The sequence below is a fragment of the Aulonocara stuartgranti genome, assembly GCF_965226115.1.
Source record: "Aulonocara stuartgranti genome assembly, chromosome: 1".
NCBI lineage: Eukaryota > Metazoa > Chordata > Actinopteri > Cichliformes > Cichlidae > Aulonocara > Aulonocara stuartgranti.
This window is the reverse complement of record NC_138939.1, coordinates 14,924,370-14,946,349: the sequence shown is the minus strand read 5'-3', so window position 1 is coordinate 14,946,349 and position 21,980 is coordinate 14,924,370. Positions and strand designations below refer to the sequence as shown.

The 21,980-nt window shown below is 39.5% G+C and overlaps 1 protein-coding gene, 1 long non-coding RNA gene and 1 pseudogene across 3 annotated transcripts in view; 2 read left to right on the top strand and 1 right to left on the bottom strand.

Moving 5' to 3' along the window:
* Positions 1 to 591: 591 nt before the first annotated feature.
* Positions 592 to 21,980, bottom strand: part of LOC309717651 — a 54,212-nt gene continuing 32,823 nt past the window's right edge. The window contains exon 2 of the long non-coding RNA XR_014279779.1: positions 592 to 5,071. This is a non-coding gene — a long non-coding RNA (uncharacterized lncRNA). The remainder of the gene's footprint in view (positions 5,072 to 21,980) is intronic.
* LOC309711541 (excitatory amino acid transporter 3-like) lies at positions 5,082 to 10,223 on the top strand (annotated as a pseudogene). The gene is made up of 6 exons (XR_014280851.1): positions 5,082 to 5,199; positions 7,408 to 7,547; positions 9,020 to 9,112; positions 9,471 to 9,582; positions 9,695 to 9,786; positions 9,820 to 10,223. The product of XR_014280851.1 is annotated as an excitatory amino acid transporter 3-like (transcript).
* The window catches only part of smyd3 (SET and MYND domain containing 3), a 116,135-nt gene continuing 105,830 nt past the window's right edge, over positions 11,676 to 21,980 (top strand). Inside the window, exon 1 of the mRNA XM_082552146.1 lies at positions 11,676 to 11,897. Within this exon, the coding sequence (XP_082408272.1) occupies positions 11,734 to 11,897 (164 nt within the window). The 5' untranslated portion in view covers positions 11,676 to 11,733. The remainder of the gene's footprint in view (positions 11,898 to 21,980) is intronic.

Below are 21,980 nucleotides of genomic sequence, written 5' to 3'. Positions count from 1 at the left end.
GCAGACGCCCGGGTCTTAGGACTTGTCACTGAATATTCTTCCCATCAATAAAAATACCAACCTAAACCTACACAGAGTCAAATCAACACCATCTCAACCTTTTCATATTCATAAACCTATATGTTTTGCGTTCGTGAAACAAAATTGAACCATTAAGTAAGTTGAGCTCTTGAAATGTTTTAATTCTCTTAATTCTGCCAGTTTATTTCAACACTTATTCAATGACTTTTATTCAACTGCTACTTGGTCACTCGACTTTTACCTGTTCAAATTGCCTAGGGTTCAACAAAGTCTAGATCCCCGTTATCATGAAACTTGAACGGTGTACGATGATTTACTTACAGTAATTTAGAATCATCACTCAACCTAGCTCTACTACTGGCACTGCGTGACTTTTCTCACACTGGAAACCAGAATTTAGTACAGAACTTTAATGCCTCAGGCAATCGCGTTCAAGGGCTGCCCCCCCTTCTCTTCTTCTTTGTCCGTGTGTTCCTCCTTTATTAAATCTCCATCACAATGACGTGGCGCTCTGAAATAAAACTCACACTGTTAATTCCTCGTTTTCACTCTGCACCACTGCTCAGAGTGTTTTCTTTTCTTTTTAGTGTAGAGTAAACAATTAAGTCGAGGCCTTAAGCCCCAGATATCTCGCACGGGCATCATTTTCATAACCAAACCGCTCCGGACTCTGCTCCCCAGACCACACAAATGCCCTCTGGGCTTATTATTATAGCAAATTCTGTATTTGACTTTGTTGTGTGCAGCATTGAGCCTTTGTCAGTAAAGCATTCTTCATTGCAGCAGCTGGAGCATTGTGTGTCACTTCTTAGTAAATTAAATCAACATTTTGATTTTAGTGCATGGGTATGTATCAGTTTTTACTCCCTCAACAAGTGCATAAGTGTTCATGTGTGTGTTTCCCTTCATTCTAAGTAGGCGCATGCAGAAGTGTGTGTTCGTGTGTTGGTATATGTTTGTGTTCATCACCTTCCTGTTCTGTAGTTTAGGTAAACCAGCGGCCTGACGCATGGCCTAGGGTCCTCCCCTCCTCTTTGGGTCTGTTTTCATCCGTTGTTGCAGCTGCCTGCATCTTCTCCTTGTACCTTGACCCTTTTGCTTCTGTATGGTCCACGGCCTTCTGCAGCTCTGCTGTTCGGCTCTTCTCAGAGGTCAGCATCCTTCTGCTCACCGTCCCTTTTCCTCCGGGCTTAATGCGCGTCTCGTCACAGCTCTGTCAGCTGACGCAGCCTGGGAATTTCCCCCGTGTAGTGAAACGGGCTTTAGGTTTAGTGCTCTCCGTCTCTGCTGCATGAGATCACTCTTTTGCAGCACTGTTGACATCCTCAAGTTGTTGTTGTGAGTCCAGCTGCTGTGGCCTTCAGGGGTCAAAGGGTCAAAGATGGTCGCGGAGAGGGCAACGATGGTAGAGGGGAGGGTAGGAGTCCAGGTCAGCTTCGGCTCTCAGAAAAAACAAAAACAAAACAAAACAGGCGAACAGGAAAATGATGTTGTGTTGGCTGTGCTGTGTTGGCTGTGTTATCCCGAGAGGGGAGAAACAACGAGATCTCGTCTCCCCCCTTTTTTGTTTTTGTTTTTTTTTTTTTTTTTTTTTTTTCACCATATAATCAACTCATAACCCCTCAAGTTGACAGGACAACACAGGTACGTGTTAAAATTCTTAAGATCCTGTTTAGAAACCTAAAAAGGAATTTCCTATCATTCAGTAGTCATTTGTCTTAAACGATCAACAAAAACATGTCCCAAGTCGACCCTTTTAACCACTAAATTTGTCGTGTCCTCACTTAATCCTCAGACCAGTGTCTTTGTCTTTTGACGTTACGTTGTTGTCTTGCAACCCAAAGCGTTTAATTGTCAGTAATGTATAAACTATATCATTTAAAAACAGGTGTATGTTAAGTGTCGCTACTTTAACCTTGCATGTACGTGCACATGTATGTAAGCTGTTTCTTCATTGCATGTATGGGTGCGTCTGTATATGGGTTACTTTAACTTTTTCTCAAACGAGGCATTTCTCTAACACGCACATGTGTCTGTTCCTCACCCTTCTCATATCTTTCTCTGGTTGTGTGTGGTTTTATTTGTTTCAGTGATTTACCAGGAACATCTTTTCCTTTTCTCCATGTCTTCCGCCAGAGGTTAACACTGGTGAGATTCAGGGACACAGCACCCAGAGCAGTTCAGCGAGAAAAACCCGCCTCAAACTACATTCTCTCTTTTTTGTTTTACCGGGAGGGGTGAGGACAACTCTGGTGTCCAGCCGTGAATTTTAGCCAAAGCTTGGCCTGTCTTCTGCTGCCGTACTCAGGCTTCCAGGTTAAGAAAAAACACCTGTATGAAGACACTAAACATACATTTAGTATTTGTATAAACATAACTGCCTAAATCATTGAACTCTTGAGGAGGGTGTATTTCAGAATCAGAATCAAAATCAAAAACTTTATTGTCATTGTCATGAGACCGACGACATTAAGAATGGTCCCCGATCATTGCATCATCCCTAGTAATATCAAATATAAAAAAACAATAAAATTCAATCAATAAAATAGATAGAATACTTAAAATACTAAGTATTCCCACCGTCATGCTTCAGACCGTGCATAGATTAACACAAGAGTGGCATGGTGGACATTTTTGTAGTATTCAGATGTGTTATTGCAGTTGGATAACAGCTGTGTTTTGAGTCTATTAGTCCTTGCTCTGATTGCCCTGTACCGTCTGCCTTAGGGCAACAGTTCGAACAGGCAGTGGCCAGAATGTGAGGTGTCTTTTATGATGTTTTGGGCCTTTTTAAAACAGTGGGCGTTGTTTGACTCTTTACTAACTTTAAAACCCCACCATAACAATTTCTCACTGACAAACTTCTATGCATCCATTTAAACATGCGAAGCCAGCACAAAATCACACACATACCCCTACAGCAAAGCTTTAACATAACCACAATGCAACTCCTCCCTTAAACGGGAGAAATCACCCTGAATCAACCAACTCTATATAAAACGTCAAACAAAGATAAACCACAAACATTTCTACACTTCTGTGTCTTCCACGCAGCACAATAGGCAGAAAAACACCGATTACTCACAGTCTACAACAAAAGAAAAACCTGCTCTTTTCACAACTCTCACAGCTAAAGTCAAAACTCTTACCCAGTGCCTCTGAAATAATAAAAAATCACCAAATACTCGATTACTCTTTTCACTCGCTCCCTCTCACTCCCTTCTTCCTCATACAGCATACACGCTCGCTCCCGCGGACCCGCTCGGCCCCGCGGGCTCACTCGGCCCCCACCTTTTTCCTCTCACAGAGACAGAGAGAGAGACCCTTTTCCTTTTTTTTTTATTTCTCCAGCACACATACACACACAGAATCCCAACTGAGAGAAAGAGGGAGAGAAGAGAAAAGAGTTGTAGAGAGGAAGTTTTTTAGCAGGAGTTTCAGATCTAACAGATTTATACAACTTATTTACACACACCGGTAATTTATGTTCTATTTATTGATTTTAAAGGAGAATTTGGGCCAGCTGGGTTTCTGCCTCTGTTAGGCACTAACAGCTGGGGCGCTGCTTTAAAGGTGAGTCAGCACTGAAATATCCCTTCAGGTGTTACCAGGCTTCTACCAAACCGGAGTCTGGCGGGTAACCTTGCCTAGAGCTTCCTGATAGGGGTGCTAGTTGGTTGTCACCTTGTTCACACGTCTCATTCACACTTCATACATTACCTGCAGTCACTCATTACCCTCCTTATGTATGTAATAAATGTGTAAAAAAAAAATTCTATGTGTGGTGTATTATTTTAACCAAAAGAGGAACCTAGTTCCTTTAATTGTGTAATCTGTGAACAACGGAGAACCAAACTGTCCTGCCCAGTGTTCCACAGCAAGCATTCAGCGTGTATTTATGTGTGTCCAATATCAAACAGAACATCAAAACATTTAAAACACTAAAATCATCGGGGTTTTAAGAAGAGATCCGTTTTCTCCTATTGATCAAAGGGACCCCTCCTTTGGACTCCAACCAGTACTTCTCCTTTTTAAGTTTTAGAGGATCTTTTCTAATAAAGTCCTCTGGGCCTTCCTAACCCTTCTGTAGTTTAGAGAATATTACTAAAAAATATTCTCAAGGCCTTTAACCTTTTAATTTGTTTAGAAAGGCGTTACTAATAAACCCTTTCAAGGTCCCAGACCTGCACTGAGGTATTTATCCGACACCGGAGAGCAACCCGTCGGCTGCAACCGTGGTCAGACCTCAGTTCACTCTTATCTTTATTCACTTATTCACTTATTTCTTATTCACTTATCTCTTATTCACTTGTCTGATTCTCAACAAGCCTTAAGTAAGCCAGACAATTTTGGTTATGAATTACTAGGAGTTTGGACACTAAGTATTTTTATAATGTTCAATATAGCAGAAATAAAAGGTCTGCTTACCTTGTTTTTGTGTGCACACAGCTTTTGTCCAAACTCCGTTCACTCAGACCACAGCCGATGTCCTCCCATCCGTTCCAGTTGACCTGGAGCGCATCCTGTTCGTGACGCCAATTGAAGGATATAAAAAAAACAACAACAGCAATAGAATAATATTAAACACAAAGTGAACCCGTCTTCCTTCATTAAATAGGTTCTTTTAGATGTTAAGGAGGAATTGACTTAACCAGGCTGGCGGAGAATGAAGACAACCGGACACCTGCTGCAGATGGGGAATCAGTGAACTTTTATTGAGACAGAGACAAGCTCTCAACACAGCTCACATCAGGAGATTCCTAATATTTGCTGTGAGGATGGGTATATATTCTCTAAAACTTACAGGAGGGGGTTGTGAGGAAAGTGCTGCATTAGCAGAAAAACAACTCCATAAAAGGAAAGCGGCCTTGGGTGTTCTAGTCTCTTCGCTTGCAGATATCTTTCGCCTGCAGGATGAGGCGATCGCTTCTTATCGCTCTCAAGGCCAAAGTCGTGAGCACATTTTTATTACACAGTTGCACAGTAACTTTAAAGCTGAACAATATTTAAAGCTGAATAATGTTTGATCAGATTATATTTTCTTCATGAGCTCAACAAAAATGGAGGAAACTCGGGAAGAGGTTAACGTCAGAAACTTTTGCAGAAACTGGAGGAACTGCTGCAACTATGTTTTCCAGAACAAATTTATGTTTGCGAGTTTGGCGGCTGTTGTCCTCGGTGAGTTACACTTGATTTGAGACTGTTAACATGCTCTAGCTAACTTTCTTTAAAACAATATGGTAGTTAATTAGGACTTGTGGAACACAGTTAACAAAACAACCACAAAGTCATTTTTAATATTTGTGCTTTAACAACATTAATTTATTAAACCGATTTTCTAATACAAAATGAAGATTGTTTATACAGGTAACCTCAACAACTAAACAGGCCTTTTTGCTGCCTACACCTTTGGTTGCTGGGCTAATCAAGCCTCCCTGTGTTAGCTGGACCTCCTAGCACTGCTATTTCTGATATATTATTATTATTATTATTATTATTATTATTATTATTATTATTATTATTATTTGCACCCCCAGAGTTTAAAGGGTGCCTTGAGATTTTTTTCCAGTTTTGTAACATGCTTATAACAAACTACGGTAACTGCTAGCAGTGCTGAGAGTTAGCCATAAAATAACTGTGGGTGTAACAGCACCATCCACTGGACCTGATCTATGTGACCCCAGATCTTATCAACAGGCATGGACACTGAACAGATCCTCCACACACATGAGATGTTTTTTTTTTTTTTTTGTCATCAACAATTTTTATTTATTTCATTTTAAACTTCAATAACAGAACTTAAGAATAACTACATAAATAAATAGTTTAAAAAAAACATGGGATGTTTTTTATCTCTTTATTTATGAAGTATACACGGAAGTACAACAACAATATAACAATCCAAAACAGATCTACACTACAGACATATCTAAAGTTTACTAGGCATAATCATCTTTACCTTAAATAAAATATTGGAGGTTGAAGAAATGGGTTAAAAAAATACAAATGAGAAAATAAGAGTAAAATTTGGTAAATAAAGCTTGAACACTAACAAGATGTAGAAAACAAAGGCTGGTTCATTCTTTTAAAAAAGTTTTATAGTAGTGGAATGGACAGTGTCATATAATCTGCTCCTCCTGTTGAGCACAGTGTATCAGCAGCAGGTTAATTCAGTGGAGAATATTCATCTTCAACTAGTATGTAGGAAACAGATAAATGACAACACACATCCCCTACAAGGTGTCTTTTTAACCAACAATTATGAATTGTATTATGTAAGTCATGTATAAGTATGTATAAGTCATTAGTACATTATTCAGTAAAGAAGTAAATGTTTGTAATCAAAAAAAACCCAACAAATGTTGGCAATGTGTTTGATTTATATTCCATATTCTATGGTATTGTTATGTTTTTGGCTCTTGTTTTGGCTTCACTATTCAACTTTCTCCAGTTTTTCTCAGATTTTTCCTCTTTCTCTGATTTCTGCCTCCTCTCTCATGGTCCTCCTGCCCCCATCTGTCCACTTATCCATCTGTTTTCTGTTGCTCATTGAGGTCTGGGTTCCTCTCCAAAGCCAGCTCCTCCAGCTCTTTTGGATGGACACCAATCCATTTCCTATCCAGCTGGGAGACTTAATCCCTCCAGTGGGGGGGCATCTGACTTCAACCACTGCTCAATCCACAAAGCAACAAAACCCTATGGCTCCTCCTGTAGGTGGTGGGCCCCCACGAGAACGTATGTGGCTAATTCAGGCTGAACCTGACTGGGTCCCATTGGTTCCCCGGCACCATGTCCTCCAATGGAGAGCCTGATTACCGCCACAGAAGAGGCAACAATCTGGCAGAAAAGACTGGAAAACCTGCCAATGGGTGGGCAAACCAAAAGGCTGCCCCACTTCTCTACCTGAGAGACAACAGAGAGCGAGAAAGAGAAGAAAAGGGGAAAACAAGCCCAAGCACGAATTATATTTAGAAGAAATGGTACAATAGCTTATTAAACACTAATCCAAAAGCAAAATAATATTTGTTAATGATTAATCTTTAACTTGGCATCTGTACATGTTTGAGAAATTAGGTTGTTTATTTTGTTATTGAGAATAAATAAAATTGTCATATTTTGTTTTAACTGGTCAGTGTTTTGTTGTGTTTAAATTCACATTTTCTTTTTAAATCAAAGTAAAAAAGAAGAATTTCAAATAAGAAATTTTTAAAAAGATGTCCTTGATCATTTTTCACTATACGATTTTTTTATAAGATGAAATTATACTCTTTTTTTCTCTTTCATAAAAAAATATTAAAGTTGTGTTTTTGCATGGCTTTTGTATTATTCCTGCACTCATTCATTTTCAAAACATTCATGAGCTGTTTATGTATTACTTTTATGCAGGACTTGCTGTTGGCTTGGTCATCAGGAGTGTCAACACTCTTGCAGAGGTAGAAAAAACTACCTCGGCTTTCCAGGAGAAATACTCATGCAGATGCTTCAATTCATTACTGTTCCTCTTATTGTGACCTCTGTGATAATAAGTAAGATAGTGGATCATTTCTCACCAAATTAACTGATATATTCTGGATATCTAAAGTGCTGTGCAGACGTCTTGAGCCACATCTCATTTTTCAGATATAGTTTCCAAGGAGCCAGACTTGCTTGTAATTTTAAAGTGGTCTTGAGCAGTAGTTCTCTCTGCTTTCGGAGGATTTCTTTGGACATTGGTGGCTTTTTCACTCATTTTCAGTCCAGTGATCAGTACTATTTTCAGAGGAATGGTTTTTTGTTTGCTCAGCCACGTAAACACTGTATAACACACACACACACACACACACACACACACACACACAGTCTCAGTGGAAAGGTGGATGTCAAGAAGCTGCCTTTCTTAAGCAAGAGAAATGAATGAATTCAAATTTGATATTTTGTGCAGCATGGTGGAGGCTCTGTCACAGTTTTCAGCTGCTTTTTAGCCAGTGATGTCAAAATTGATGGAAGATTTAATGATGTGATCTCAAGCACACTGCCAGTACAGTAAAACCATACCTGGATAGGACAACGCATAATGGAAAACTGTCTGTCATGGCTTGGCCTCCCCAGAGTCTAGAGCTCAACATTATTGAGGCAGTGTGAGATCATCTGAACAGAGAACAGAATAAACGGGCGCCGACATCCACAGAAGGCCTGTGTGATGTCCAGCAAGAAGCCTGGAGAACTACTCCTGAAAACTACTTTGAGTTAAAGAAATTACAAGAAAGCTTCCTATGAGAGTTCAGGTTGTGCTGAAGAATAAAAAAATAAATCTTGACTTTCAAGCTCATTAAAATTTCCCCCTTATTTACTTTCAACACATTTGCATAGTACTGTACTGTCCTATACACAAAGTCCTAATAAAACATAAAATTATAATTACAAAGGCAGTTTCTTGAAAATAGTCGCAGTGGTGACTGCTGATTATTTAGAGTGTCTTGAATACTGTGTCTGCATAAGCCTCACTAGCACATAACTCAATATCGCTAAATGCACTGATATATATCTAAAAATAAATGTTAAAAATTATTTTTTTTGCAATTTAAAAGAATTGACACTTTCAATGGATGTAATATATACAAAAGTAGTGATTACAAAATAGTTGCGAAGCATTTATAACTCACATTTATTTGTCTAAAGCTATATTTACAAAAGACGTCACTTCATCAATATCACTTTCAATAAACAGCATTATCATTTTTAGTCACATTACAAACTTAATTTAGTCACATTTGAATTACATACAAATAAAAAAAATAAAAAGGTATTTGGACAGCATTATAAATATTACTCATGTACGTTGTAAAACCTGTTTTATGCCATTTTAACATTCAAACTAAATTACCATCAGGTATTGAATATCTGGATTTTAATTATGGCTGCTTAAATGTAGTATCTCTAATCTGGGTATGGTTTGTTTGAAAGTCTGCTGTGTCTATCTGCTGATTACTGTATTGTCTTGTGTTTTATACTTTTACAGGAGTTGCTGGTTTGACTGCTTCTGCCTCCAGAAAAATAAGTATACGTGCAGCAGTATACTATAGCTTGACATCAATTGTGGCTGTGATTACGGGTAAAAGACAAAACTATAAAACAAGAAGCCAGTTACTTTCAGATTTTTTGTGGACATAATTGAAAATAGGAATGTCTGTATATCTGTGACTGTTGTAGTAAGTAGATATAATCTAATCTGAAGCTTGAAGCATCTTTCCAGCACCTTACTGAATTTATGCCACCAAGAATTAATGCAATTCTGGAAGCAAAAGGAAGTCAGATTTAAATATATGTAGTTTTATTACTGTGTAAATTAATGTTAATTCACAAAATGCTTCAAAATGACCAATAAGGACGTGCCCAGAAGTTGGGTGTGTTTAGCAAGACTTACTTTCGCGTCTTATTTGTGGTTCTGTATCTCTGTGTATGTCTTGCAGGATTAGCTCTGGTGCTGATAATCAAGCCAGGAGCTACTTACAACACTCAAGATATCAAAGAAGGAGATGAAGAAAATTTCTCCACTATTGATGCTTTGTTGGATTTAATAAGGTGACTGTATATACAAGCAACAACAAATTGCAGTAAAGACTGCCATGATTTTTGTAGATGGTCAGCATGAGGAAATGAAAATATTTATGAAGGTTAATTCGTTTCTTAACAGAAACATGGTGCCACAGAATTTGTTTCGGGCCTGTGTCCAGCAGGTATTTTACCTTTCCTCATGCTATGCACACACCACTCCCTTGTTTGTTTTCAATAAAGGGTGAAATGTAATATTTATGCGATCTATGCGATTTTGTGAGCTTACTTTTTCAAATAATAATACATCAAATAACTGTCAGGCCACTTCTCTTACTGTGCTCCCCCTCTTGCTTCAGAATACCGCTGAAATTCATTTGGTGGCTCACTACGTTGATGATGTCAACACGCTTGGCCTGATTTTCTGCTCCTTTTTTCTTGGACTGACACTCAAGCTGATGGGGGAAAGAGGGGAGATCGCAGTTGAAGTTGTTACCATACTCCATGGGACCATAAAATATGTTATTAACTTAATGTTAAGGTACAGTGGAACCGTATAATCGGTGGTGAAATAGAAGTAAAAATATATGCTGCCTGGAGGTTTTCTCTCACTGTCACTGTCTAATGATCCATTTTTTGTTTCTTCCAAGTTTGAGAAAATTCAGGAGTCAAATGAGCTTATTTCACCAGAGTTGAATGAAGTTTTGTGTTCTGTAACTAAGACTGGAGTTTCTGGATGTAACTCTGAAAAAACTGGAGTTTCTGTTTTCACTTCTCAGCCAAGTTATGTTGATCCCGAGCCACCTGTTTTTGGATCAGTTAATAGTACAGGGAAGGCTTCGGTAGTACTAATTAATAGTGAGCTTTCAGATGTAGATTACATGTGTGAATCTGTTATGAAATTTTCTGACTTGGACAATCATAATCTCACTCAAGACATTAAAAATGCTGTTCAAAAGACTATTTGCTGCTCTGCTCAAAAGACAATTTCTCCTACTGCTGAACTAAACAGGGACAGTTCAATTTCCCAGCCAGATACTGTTCAGGCTACACCTCATGAGACTGTTGTTGGTGTTGCTTCACCCATGTGTTACGCGGCTCACCAGCCAGTTCATTCTGAGGCTGCCTGTGATAAACCTCATGTTTCCATTATCTCCTGAGTTAAATTTCACAAGCCCAGAGTATGCTCATTCAAAGACTGTTTGCGTTGCTCATTGTGAACTCTTCAAGACTGTGCGTTCTGTGATTGTCCAGGTTAAGAGCAACAAGGTGTCATCTGCTGTTAACAAGCTGGCAAAAATACTTGGTTTGAACACTGCAGAGTTGGTTGCTCAAGTTAAAGTTTTAGTTCCACGATCATGTCTGTATAAATCTGTGCTCCATGCTTTTCAGCCAGTAGTCCTGGGAACTGTGTGTGCAACTTCCCAGGCTGCATTTTGTAAGACTGTGTTTAATGTTGCTTCACACCCAGTTTATTCAGACACCGCTTGTATGAATTCTCCAGCACCTGTGACTGCACCTGAACTCACCTTTCCTAAGACTGCTAATGTCAGCCTGGACAACTTAAGAGTAGCAGTTTTACCAAGGTCAGCCAGCCGGCTCGGTCACTCAGGCACAGCTGGCTGCCGGCGGAGCTCACGGGCGCGTCACTGAAACCCCCCCTGGCTTCTGCTCCGTGGCTGCTGAGTGACCCTTCATCTGGGACTCTCCAAAGTTTTGCTAAAAGTGCATAAATATTACACAATAGAGAATTCAGAAATCACATTTGATAGTGCATACTTCATTAGTTCATATTAATAAATCTAATAACAACCATACACAGCATTACCTAAAACCAAACTAAAATTAAAAGGGAAGGCATTGGTTTATTATATTAGTGATATTAACATATTATTATTAATAATGTTTATTGACATTTCTATGCCATTTACAAATACCGTCTGTGTTATATCTAAAGAAAAGCAAAAACACTAAATAAAAACCAAGTGTTCAAAATAATAAACTGTGAGGTGCACATACAGTTTGGAAAGAAATAATAATAAAAAAAGAAATACAAAAAATACGAAACAATCGTTTTGCATTTATATGTAGTAAAAGCGTGTGTACGTTCATGTGACGTCATGACGCAGCGTTTATCGCGGATGTAAACACGGAAGTTTGTTTCACGTGGAGGGAAAATCAATGATGGCACCGATTCTCGAGCGTTTCGTCAGCCCCGGGAAAGGTAACGGTCTCCGGGCAACGGGCAGGATACGCAAAGGAGAGCTGGTGATCTCTGCCGAGCCGCTGGCCTGCTGCGTGTCCAACAGACTGGCCAAAGAGGTCTGCCACCACTGCTTCACTCGGTAAGAAGACCGGGTGTGCTCGCTCTGTCAGTGTGCGAACAGCCTTTTGTGGAAAGGAAACGCTGCTGGGTGGTTAGTAGTGTGTTTAGTTAAAGTGGAGGCAGTGTGATGGTTGAGGACTCGCTCTGTGCTTGTGGGAAGATTAAATAGGTAAATGATTCCCATCTATGTTAGTTTGAGTTTACCGAAGGTGGTCTATACGGTCTACTGTATATCATAGACTGTATAGTCTTTATATATAAGTGGGTGCATGGGTACTATGGATATTTCTTGTTCATAATAGCTGCTAAATGATAACATTAGTAGATGTAGTTCTTCAACCGGCCACGAGATGGTAGCAAGGCTCCTTCATGGAGGAGGCAGACTTCAGTTATGATAATCTGACAGTGAAATTTATAACAGGAAAAAATCTTTATAAGTGCTGTAAAAACAATAATATCAACAATATCAACAACCATGAACCCCTTCTTTGTTAATGGGGGAACGAATATCAAACCAAGCACTTCATGGTTTAGACGGACTTTCTGATCCAAAGTTCAGCTTCACTTTCAATATATGTAAATTTTTCTAGTGAAATGTTTAACATCATTTGTCCCATCCACGACACAACATTTGGTCTATAAGATCTTTATGATAGATCAATATTGATTTGTTTTGACTGTGACTTTCTTCTTACGAATACAGTCCAAGTAAATGGAGTTCTGGAATTACTTTTGAGATAATTTTCTCATGTCACTCTGACCTCAGCCCATAGTGTTATTAATCTTTTAGTGTCTGCATATTTGGAGCATATTTCTGATTTAACTTGGCATAATGTATAAAGGGTTGCACTAAAAAAAAAATTACAGTGAATTTGTCTAAGGCGTGCAATAACTGACTTAGTATAGAGTTACAAGTTTTCACAGGACTATATGCAATCCTGGGGAAAATTAAGTGCACCCCTACTGCTACAATAGGAATTAAATATAGGTGCACAGGTGTGCTTATCAAAAAAATTTATATGATTGAGGTCAGCCTCTGTTTTAAGCACTTTTATAAAAGCAGACATTTAGACAGTTTCCTAGTCTGGAGCATTCAAGTCTGTGTTGACACAATGCCGCAGTTTCCCAAGAGTGGACTTCCCAGCAAATTCACAGTAAGTGCACAGAGTAAGTGCAAAAAAACCAAAGAGCCATGCCTCAGACTCTACAGGCCTCACTTAGCATGTTAAATGTTGAAGTTCAGTTAGAGAAAGGCTGAATATGTGTGACTTTTTTGGAAGGGGTTATGGTAGAAAGTCTCCTCTCTCTATATAAAAGTACACGGCAGTATGGCTTAGGATTGCAACGCTGCATCTGAATAAATGACAAGACTTCTGGAATAATGACCTTTGGAGAGAGGATGAACCATATTGTGTTAGAAAACTTGGAAATGTTATTATCTTTGCGTTCATGACCAAGGACTCAAAGCCAGTAATACCTGTTGTGGCTTTTGTTGGTTGTATGATCTAAACATGTACTCTTGTTTAGATATAGAATATGCATTAAGAGTTAGTATGCACTATCAGTTGATATGGGGCCTCATGTTGGGTCCTTTATTACTGCCTGATTCTGAAGCTCTGTCCTTTATGCTGCTAAATTAATTTGTCATTGGGATACCAAGCAGCAAACTTACTGCGGTGTGATGTTTGTCCACATGTATACAGCACTAAATTAGCCTCAGATTGTTTTTTGTACTGACCAAGTTATTCTCTTGAAATTATAAATAGTTTCTCATATCAAATTCATAATTTTTTTTCCATTTTTCCTGATTATATGTGGGAAGGTACACATTATCCTTTATTTGCATCAATCTGATGACTTGTCCTTGGTTTCATCTCATTTGCTGCTGTTATTTTTATTTTTTTTCAGTTTGATGCTTAATGATAGCACTGTGGTTTTCTCTACTGTAGCCAAACCTACTTAATCAGGCTAAATGGACGTATGTGAATTTAATGAGGCTGCTAAGGAGAGAAACAAGTGTGCTAATTTCTGGTGCAAAGTGATAGGTTAATTACTGTGGGCTATAAACAGTACATATATGAGCCTAGGAAACAAATGAATAGAGACAGTCTAGCAACGGGATCACATCAGCCGTGATGCCAGTGACTCTCATCAGTGGACAGCACTCGCGTTCAGCCTGGGCCTCTGTTTTTGTGTTGTATTGTGTTGACAGACTTGTCCAAAACTAGCCTTCCTGTCATGGCTGGTTGCAATGATCAACACAAGAAGTTATTGCAGACATCTTCTGAGAGAATATTAAAATACACATGTTTAAACAAGAAAGTAATGCTTTTTAGAGAGTGTACTCACTCTTTAATACTGCAGTCAAAATTACTATCTCTTCTCACACTGTAATATGTATCTGATGAAATAATAAATAGTATTCAGTTTCATGGTCAATGAAAATGAAATCTCCTGATCTGTACCCCACCATCAACACATACACGTAGATGTGTGGGTAAAAGTCTCTGCAGTGCTGTGAAAAACGGTCTGGGCTCACCCTTTCTGATTTTGTATTAATTTTGCATATTTGTCACATAGTTTCATATTTGTTATTACAGCTCAAATAAATTTAAATATGAGACAAAGATAACCCAAGTAAACACCAAATGCAGGTTTTAAATTTTGATTTCATTTGTTAAGGAAAAAATCGTTTGTGATAACTGGCAGTGAGTCTTTCACATCGCTATGGAGAATTTTGGCCTGGTCTTGTGTGCAGAATTGTTTTATTTCAGCTGCATTTAATGATTTTTGAGGATGAACCACATGTTTCATGCCAAAGCATTTCAATCTGATTTAAGTCTGCATTTCGATTCATTTTGTTTTCAGCAGCAAGGCAGCCCTAGACCATAATACTACCACCACCATGTTTGACTGTTGCTGTGATGTTCTGTTTATGAGATGCTGTGTTCATTTTACAGCAGATGTAACAGGAGTTAATCTTTCTAAAACGTTCAACTTTTGTCTCGTCAGTCCACAGAATATATAGAATATGTGTATATTAGGGGTGCAACGATACTCGTATCGATATTGAACCGTTCGATACAGTGCTTTCGGTTCGGTACGCATATGTATCGAACAATACAAAATTTGTAATTTATTTTATCAACTTTCCTTCTGACGATGCTGTCTGTGTTGAGCGCTCAGTGAATCAGCGTTCGACTACTCCGCCTAGGTTGCACTGTCGAGCGCAGATCCACTGAGCGTTCAACACAGACAGCATAGTCAGAAGGAAGAGCGCAGGGCAAGCTAGCGAGACAGAAGTTAAGCTCTCCTTGCAACATGGCAAATTGAACCTCCCCCACCCTCATTCAGATCTGGCGTTTGGAATTATTTTAGTTTTCATGTGACGTATGACCCTGAAGGTAAGCGCGTCATGGACTAAAGTAAAACAGTATGTTGGATGTGCCACGCAATGCTCAATTACATGGGTGGGAAGTAGTGTGTTAGTGCAGTTAGCTCATTAACGTGTTAGCTGTCTAGCCCCACGCACGGGGCGATCAGGGGTAGCTCGTTAACGGAGATTTGCCGTGTTGTGGCGTTAAGGTCATTTCAACGAGATTAACGCTGACAGCACTAGTGGGAACACAACGAATATGACTGCACATTTACGCCGACATCATCCTAGTGCAAAGACAAGTGGAAGCAGACAAAAACAACAAGCATGCATGCTACAAACTTTACCCGAGTCATTTAGACAGCCGTTAGCACATGATTCTCCTCATGGGGACCTGATATGTTTAATATTGTGGCGAGCTCAGACAAGGAGGAGACGGAGGTGTCGTTTGGTCTTGCTTCCCGTGAGCTAGCCAGGGAGCACAGCCGTTTATTGACATCTGCAGAAGAACACTGCCGCTAGCTAACTGCTCAGCGCAGCAACCGCACAGCAACAACAACAACAACACACAGGGCGCCCTCTGACCCCGGAAGGACACGCCGTCGCAGCGAGAGGGCGTCACCCGTCACTATGGCAACATAAACAAAACATAACTGTACAAACAGAACCCTGAGCAGCCCTGACTGGCTACATAGCCCCCACCTAAGGGGTCAGTCGTCCCCGACGACGCCATTACCCCACACAAAGTCCTGCAAATGTCCAGGTGCCTTCTTTTGGCGCACCGGCCGGTCACGACCGGCGGGGGAAAAGTCACTCGGGTCAGAACATGGGGTGCCACCATCATCCCACTTCTGACACCAATGTGGTGAGCTCAGACAAGGAGGAGACGGAGGTGTGGTTTGGTCTTGCTTTCCGTGAGCTAGCCAGGGAGCACAGCCGTTTATTGACATCTGCAGAAGAACACTGCCGCTAGCTAACTGCTCAGCGCGGCAACCGCATAGCAACAACAACAACAACACACAGGACGCCCTCTGACCCCGGAAGGACACACCGTCGCAGCGAGAGGGCGTCACCCGTCACTATGGCAACATAAACAAAACATAACTGTACAAACAGAACCCCGAACAGCCCTGACCCGCTACAATATGCTGCTGAGAATATAGCCCAGAAGAAGCGTATAGTATAGCTTTTATTTTGGAAAGAGCCATTTCTCTGTAATAAACTCTCTTTTCCAAAGATGAGTGATTCCTCAATCAGATTTATTTTTTTAATTACTTTTGTTTCAGCAACATTAAATTTAAAAACTGTACTTTTGAGTTAAAATATATATTTATAATTTTAATAAATGACAAATTAAAAACGCATGAAAATTTTTTTTGTATCGAAAAAATATCGAACCGTGACACCAAAGTATCGAACCGAACCGAACCGTGAATTTTGTGTATCGTTGCACCCCTAGTGTATATATAAATATAAATATACATATATATATGTATGGAATACCTGTTTTTTGGGGGAAAATGGCCAAAAACACACTGAGGACCAAGTTGTATGTGCCAAATGTGGAGCAATCCATTTGAACTTAAGTAGGACAGTTATCTTTCTTGGATTTCTGTCTCATCGCTGCCTTGTTAAGGAAAGAGTGGGTCATCACTGTGCAGGCTCCAGTTGTGACACAGCAGTGACAGTCAATGATCAGTACATTTGGCACCGCAGCACATCCACTTTATCCACGGTTAATGACGTTAATGTGGGGGATGGAACAATTCTATTCACTTAACTGTCCAAGTGCCCCAGAGATACACGCTGCACCTCACACTGCTTTGTTAGAGCAGCAGAAGACTGTCGCCGTGTGCCAATAGCTGCAGTGTATGCCTCCTCCGTTAGTTACTCAAATAAAAGCTTAGATAATAGAATAATAGTAAAGAGATAATAAACACTCTGCTGGAATGTAAATATGCTACATGAACTAACTTCAGGACAGGGCTGTTTATTTTCTCTATTGTTTCTTTTTTCCGAGCTGCTTCCTATGCATAGTGACAAGATGAAGATGAATCAGCCAGCAGATAAGAGGGAATGCAAAGGTTATATAAAATAAAAACTAGTGTTTATATGTAAACATAACATATAACAAGTAAAAGTACAATAAAGGGAAAATAGAGAACCATAGAAATGAGGCAAGAGGAAAGTAAGAGAAAGATAAACAGCCAGAGAGCAAGAAGTGGGAGGGGTGACTCATAATACAGTACAGATTTAAGTTCCTCCACAGCCCAACGTATCATTGTGTCTTCCTTAGATCCCTGCATTCAAATTGTGGACAGATAAAACAAGTGACATCATAGAAAGTAGGCAGCCATCGCTGCTGAGTAAGCAACTGATGCTGTTTCTACCTTGTGGCGGCCAACTTTGCAGCACTCGTCAAACCAGCTAAGAACATGTTTCTGCACCTTATGCAGTTGCAATTGGTGCAAATTGTTTAAAACCATAACCGATGGGACAGAAATATTTAATTTTGTTGACAGATTGTCAGCAAATTGACTTTAATTTAATTGATTTAACCATCCTCCAAAAAAAATGGACTAGTGTGCCCTCTATATAAGTTATAAAGCTGTTATGGAGTCATATACATCCTAATTCCATCCTACTATGTTGATGGTCAGGAATCCCAGAGGACTGTTTAATCATGTCCCAACACCATGTAATCAAAAGCATGGCTGAGGTCGAAAATATCTGTCATCCACAGTGGAACGACTGGCAGTGGGAGGTACGTTTCTTTCAAAATCTAACTTGGAGACTGCTCCTTTGAGTCTCACACAAAACCTTGAGTAATGGGTGTTTGTTAAGAGGAATCTACCATGGGACATCATAAGTCTTCATGGCAGTATCCAGCAGCAAACTTTATAATATAAAATTGGACATTTTAGCACAGAAATCTATGGCTGTTGTCTTGGTTATGGAACAAGCTCCAAGTGGTCACTGGAGGAACTGCAGTTTTTTTCACTTGACTTAATTCTTCCATTTTTGTTCAATTTAACAACTCGTACATTTAAATTGTATTGAGACAAAAGATGATGTATCGTTAGGAGGGCATGACCTCTTTGAGTGAAGGGTTCACTATATACACTACCAGTCAAAAGTCTGGACACACTTTCTCATTTCATGTTTTTTCTTTATTTTCTTGACTATTTTCATTGTAGATTCTCACTGGAGGCATCAAAACTAAGAATGAACACACATACATGTTTATGTAGTAAACAAAAAAATGTGAAATAATTAAAAACAGGAATTTATATTGTAGATTCTTCAAAATAGCATATTGTTCTCTCAACGCACTGCAAAAAAATGTCAATATTTGCCAATTTTCTATAATAATTCTTGAACTTTGCAAGTCTCTTATGACAGTTTTTCAAATGCTGTAGCTCTAGCCATCTCACAAGCCCAGTCTTGCTATTGAAATGCTGGATTGAACCCAGCTTCTAATTTGTTTATCACCGCCGATCCAGACTGACCCGTCCCCTAAAACAAACAATCTTGAGCTAAGCTTTACTGGAATCTCTGAAATCTCGCGTATAATTCCACGAACCCTTTCCTAAAATTCCTCCAGCTTATCACATGACCATAGAACGAGTAAAAACACCTTCTTTGGACTTCAGTATGTGAAAGTTTGTACTTTGTAGCCCTCGGTCCAAGTCTAAAGAGTCTGAAGAACAGGCATAGTTTTTAACTCAAGGCTACAAAACAAGTGGTGCTGTTTCAGTAGGAACATGTGTTTTTGATGTGCAATCTGTCTTTTTCACACAGCCGGTAGCAGTTGCTTATTAATCAAAAGTGTCTATTGGTTGTGATAAAAAGTTGGACAAAAAAAATATGGGATTGTTTATTTTCTGGCATGACGGTCTCTTTGTTTTACACGCTGTTTCAGGACTTCTGGCTACAAGCTTTAACATTGTAACTTGACATGTATTCAGTTCAGTTGTGTCAAAAGACACAAGAACACAGAGTTATAACAAGATAAAATCAATAAAGAATTAGAGTTCATGTCTCTGCAGAGTTCAGCTATTTTTCTCTGTGCTGTGGGCAAACACAGGTTTGTGTGGGCGCGTGTGGGATGATTTAGAATAGGACACAGGCCATAGGTCATGTTGATCATGTTTTTGAGGTATCGAATAAGTGCTTTTTGCTACATCAGCTTGTCGTGAGGTGGACATTCATCAACCCGAGTGTGTGAATCTTATTATTGATTTTTAGCATTAGTGAGAGATCTGCAAATTGTGTTATCACCAAAAAACATTAGGGACGCCTCGTGCGCACGCACAGGCAGAGTTTGGCCTCAGAGATGTGAGGTGTGTTTTCCCTGTTTTCACTAAAAACACAATTAGTCTTCACAGCATGACTGAGTGTTGAAGAATGTGTGCAAGTGTGCAATTATTTGTGCAACTGTATGCAAGAACAGAGAGACGTACTTTATGTTTGTGCGTGCGTGCGTGCAGGAAATGAGCAGGTGGTGGGGTAGGGGGCTTCAAAGCTGAAGTTAATTACAGGCCTTGAAGGCTGTATGTAAGTAATGACTGATAAATGCCGAGGGAGTACATACGCACACACAAACACACACAAAGAAGCACACACATCTCAGTAGGATCAAATCGCCAGAGGTCAACAAACAAACAACTAGAGGTTCTCAGACTGACAGAGAGTGAGGAGGGGGTGAGGAGGGATGGTGGGGAGAACAAAGGCAGGAAATAAAGAGAAGTGTTTTTTTATAGTTAGAAGAATTTCTTACCATTCACACGGCACAAATGCAAATTCAAACCACATTTGAAATGCAGCCACATTGCTCGCCAATTAACTAGAAAACAAGGTGTAACAATCTCTTTGTCTCCAGGTTTTTCCTTTTTGGAAAGCTGAAGAGACTTTGAAATTCATCAGAGGTGGAAAGTTTTTATTGGAAATCTCAATAGTTTAACTCTTTATAATAATGTTATACATTATATTTGGACCCCTTTGTCTTCTGAAGTGTCAGGGTTTTTTGTGGCAGAGATTGAACAGTGTGCTGGAAACACTCCTCAGAGATTGTGGTTCATATTTACACGATAGCGTCACACAGTTGCTGCGGATTTGTTGACCACTGATGTGAATTTCATTTTAAACCACATCCCAAAGGCGCCCTATTGGATCGAGATCTGGTGACTGTAGAGGGCATTTGATAACGGTGAACTGTCATGTTCAAGAAACTAGCTTTAGATGATTTGAGCTTTGTCACTCGGTGCGTTATCCAGCTGGAAGCAGCCATCTGTGATCATGAAGGGATGGACATGATCAGCAAGAATACTCAGGAAGGTTGTGGAGTGTAAGCTTTACTCAACTGGTGCTAAGGGACCCAACTTAGAAAAAATCCACCAGACTGTTATACCACTACTAGATTGAACCGTTGATAGGAGGCAGGGTGGATCCCTGCTTTCATTGTGTTTACATTATATTCTGACCCTGTCATCCGAATTTCATAGCAGAAAATGAGACTCAGCAGCCTATGTATACAGATACAGATGCAACAGGGATTCCTATATATTAATATCTAATAATTCTGTCGTTGCTCATCTGGCTAATGATTTTACACGTCACTTGTGTTTTATGTCATGAAGGTTTATATAAATAATATAAAAAAAACAAAACAAAAAAAACCACAGGACACATAAAATATGTGTGACTATTTCATGCATTAAAAATATTTATCAGACTTTATCACCTGTTCTTAATGCAGCCATTCACACTGACTGTGGAATTTCACTGGACGTTTGTGAGGCATTTATTTTTTGGGATCAAGCTTGATTTGTCTTCACATATCTGACCAATCAGACCTGCATTTGGCAGCCATGGGTTGGTTGAAAATGTGCACCAGTACTGAATATACAGTTATATGGTATTTTACTTCAGACACACATCTAGATTCTGCTCTGGGTCAGCTCTCGGAAAATATTTCTTTACCTCCTTGGATGTGGTTCCAACTGTGCTAAAAAGAGTTTAAACATTCCCACTGAAATCCTGAAATCATGTCATGATACAGCTTCAACTCCTGGATCAAGCCTTGAAATTCTTCCTGCTGCTGCCTTGTGAGAATTTGATGAACCCAGAATCTCAGTTTCTTTGTTTTTTTTGTTTAAAAACATCCGGACCAGATCATCATTGCTTGCTGGTGACTTTTTGCGGTGCGTTCAGTGTGTGCAGATACATTACACGACAAATTTGCATCAGAAAATTCATAATTTTTCTTGGTTTCTTCGCAATGTGCTCTGTGCTTAATGGCTTTTAGTCTGTAGTTTAAAAGATAAATCAGAAATGTCTTTGGTCATTTTGGCCATTTTGCTCTGTCCTATCACACTGGGAGTGTTTCAGAGCGTGAAGTGTTTATTCTGCAAAGAGTCTTTTTATCGTGAAAATCAACCACATTCTCTGTGTCAATCCTGTGTCGCCTTTCTGTCCTCGTTATCTGTTTAAAGCAGGAAAAAATAGACCTGGTGTGAATTTTAGTGCTGCAGAAAGGAGAGCTGTTTATTAAACATGCTGCGGCATGCCTGGTGGGATCACAACAATTGTCTTGAGTGGGTTCGATCTACTCCGGTAACCCAATGCTGAGCTAAATGTGTGGGATAGAGTGATATAGTTTAGGCGTACCTCTGTAATTTATAGTTCCCAAGCATGGTGTTTTTTACAGTTCCAGTTGAGTTGCCA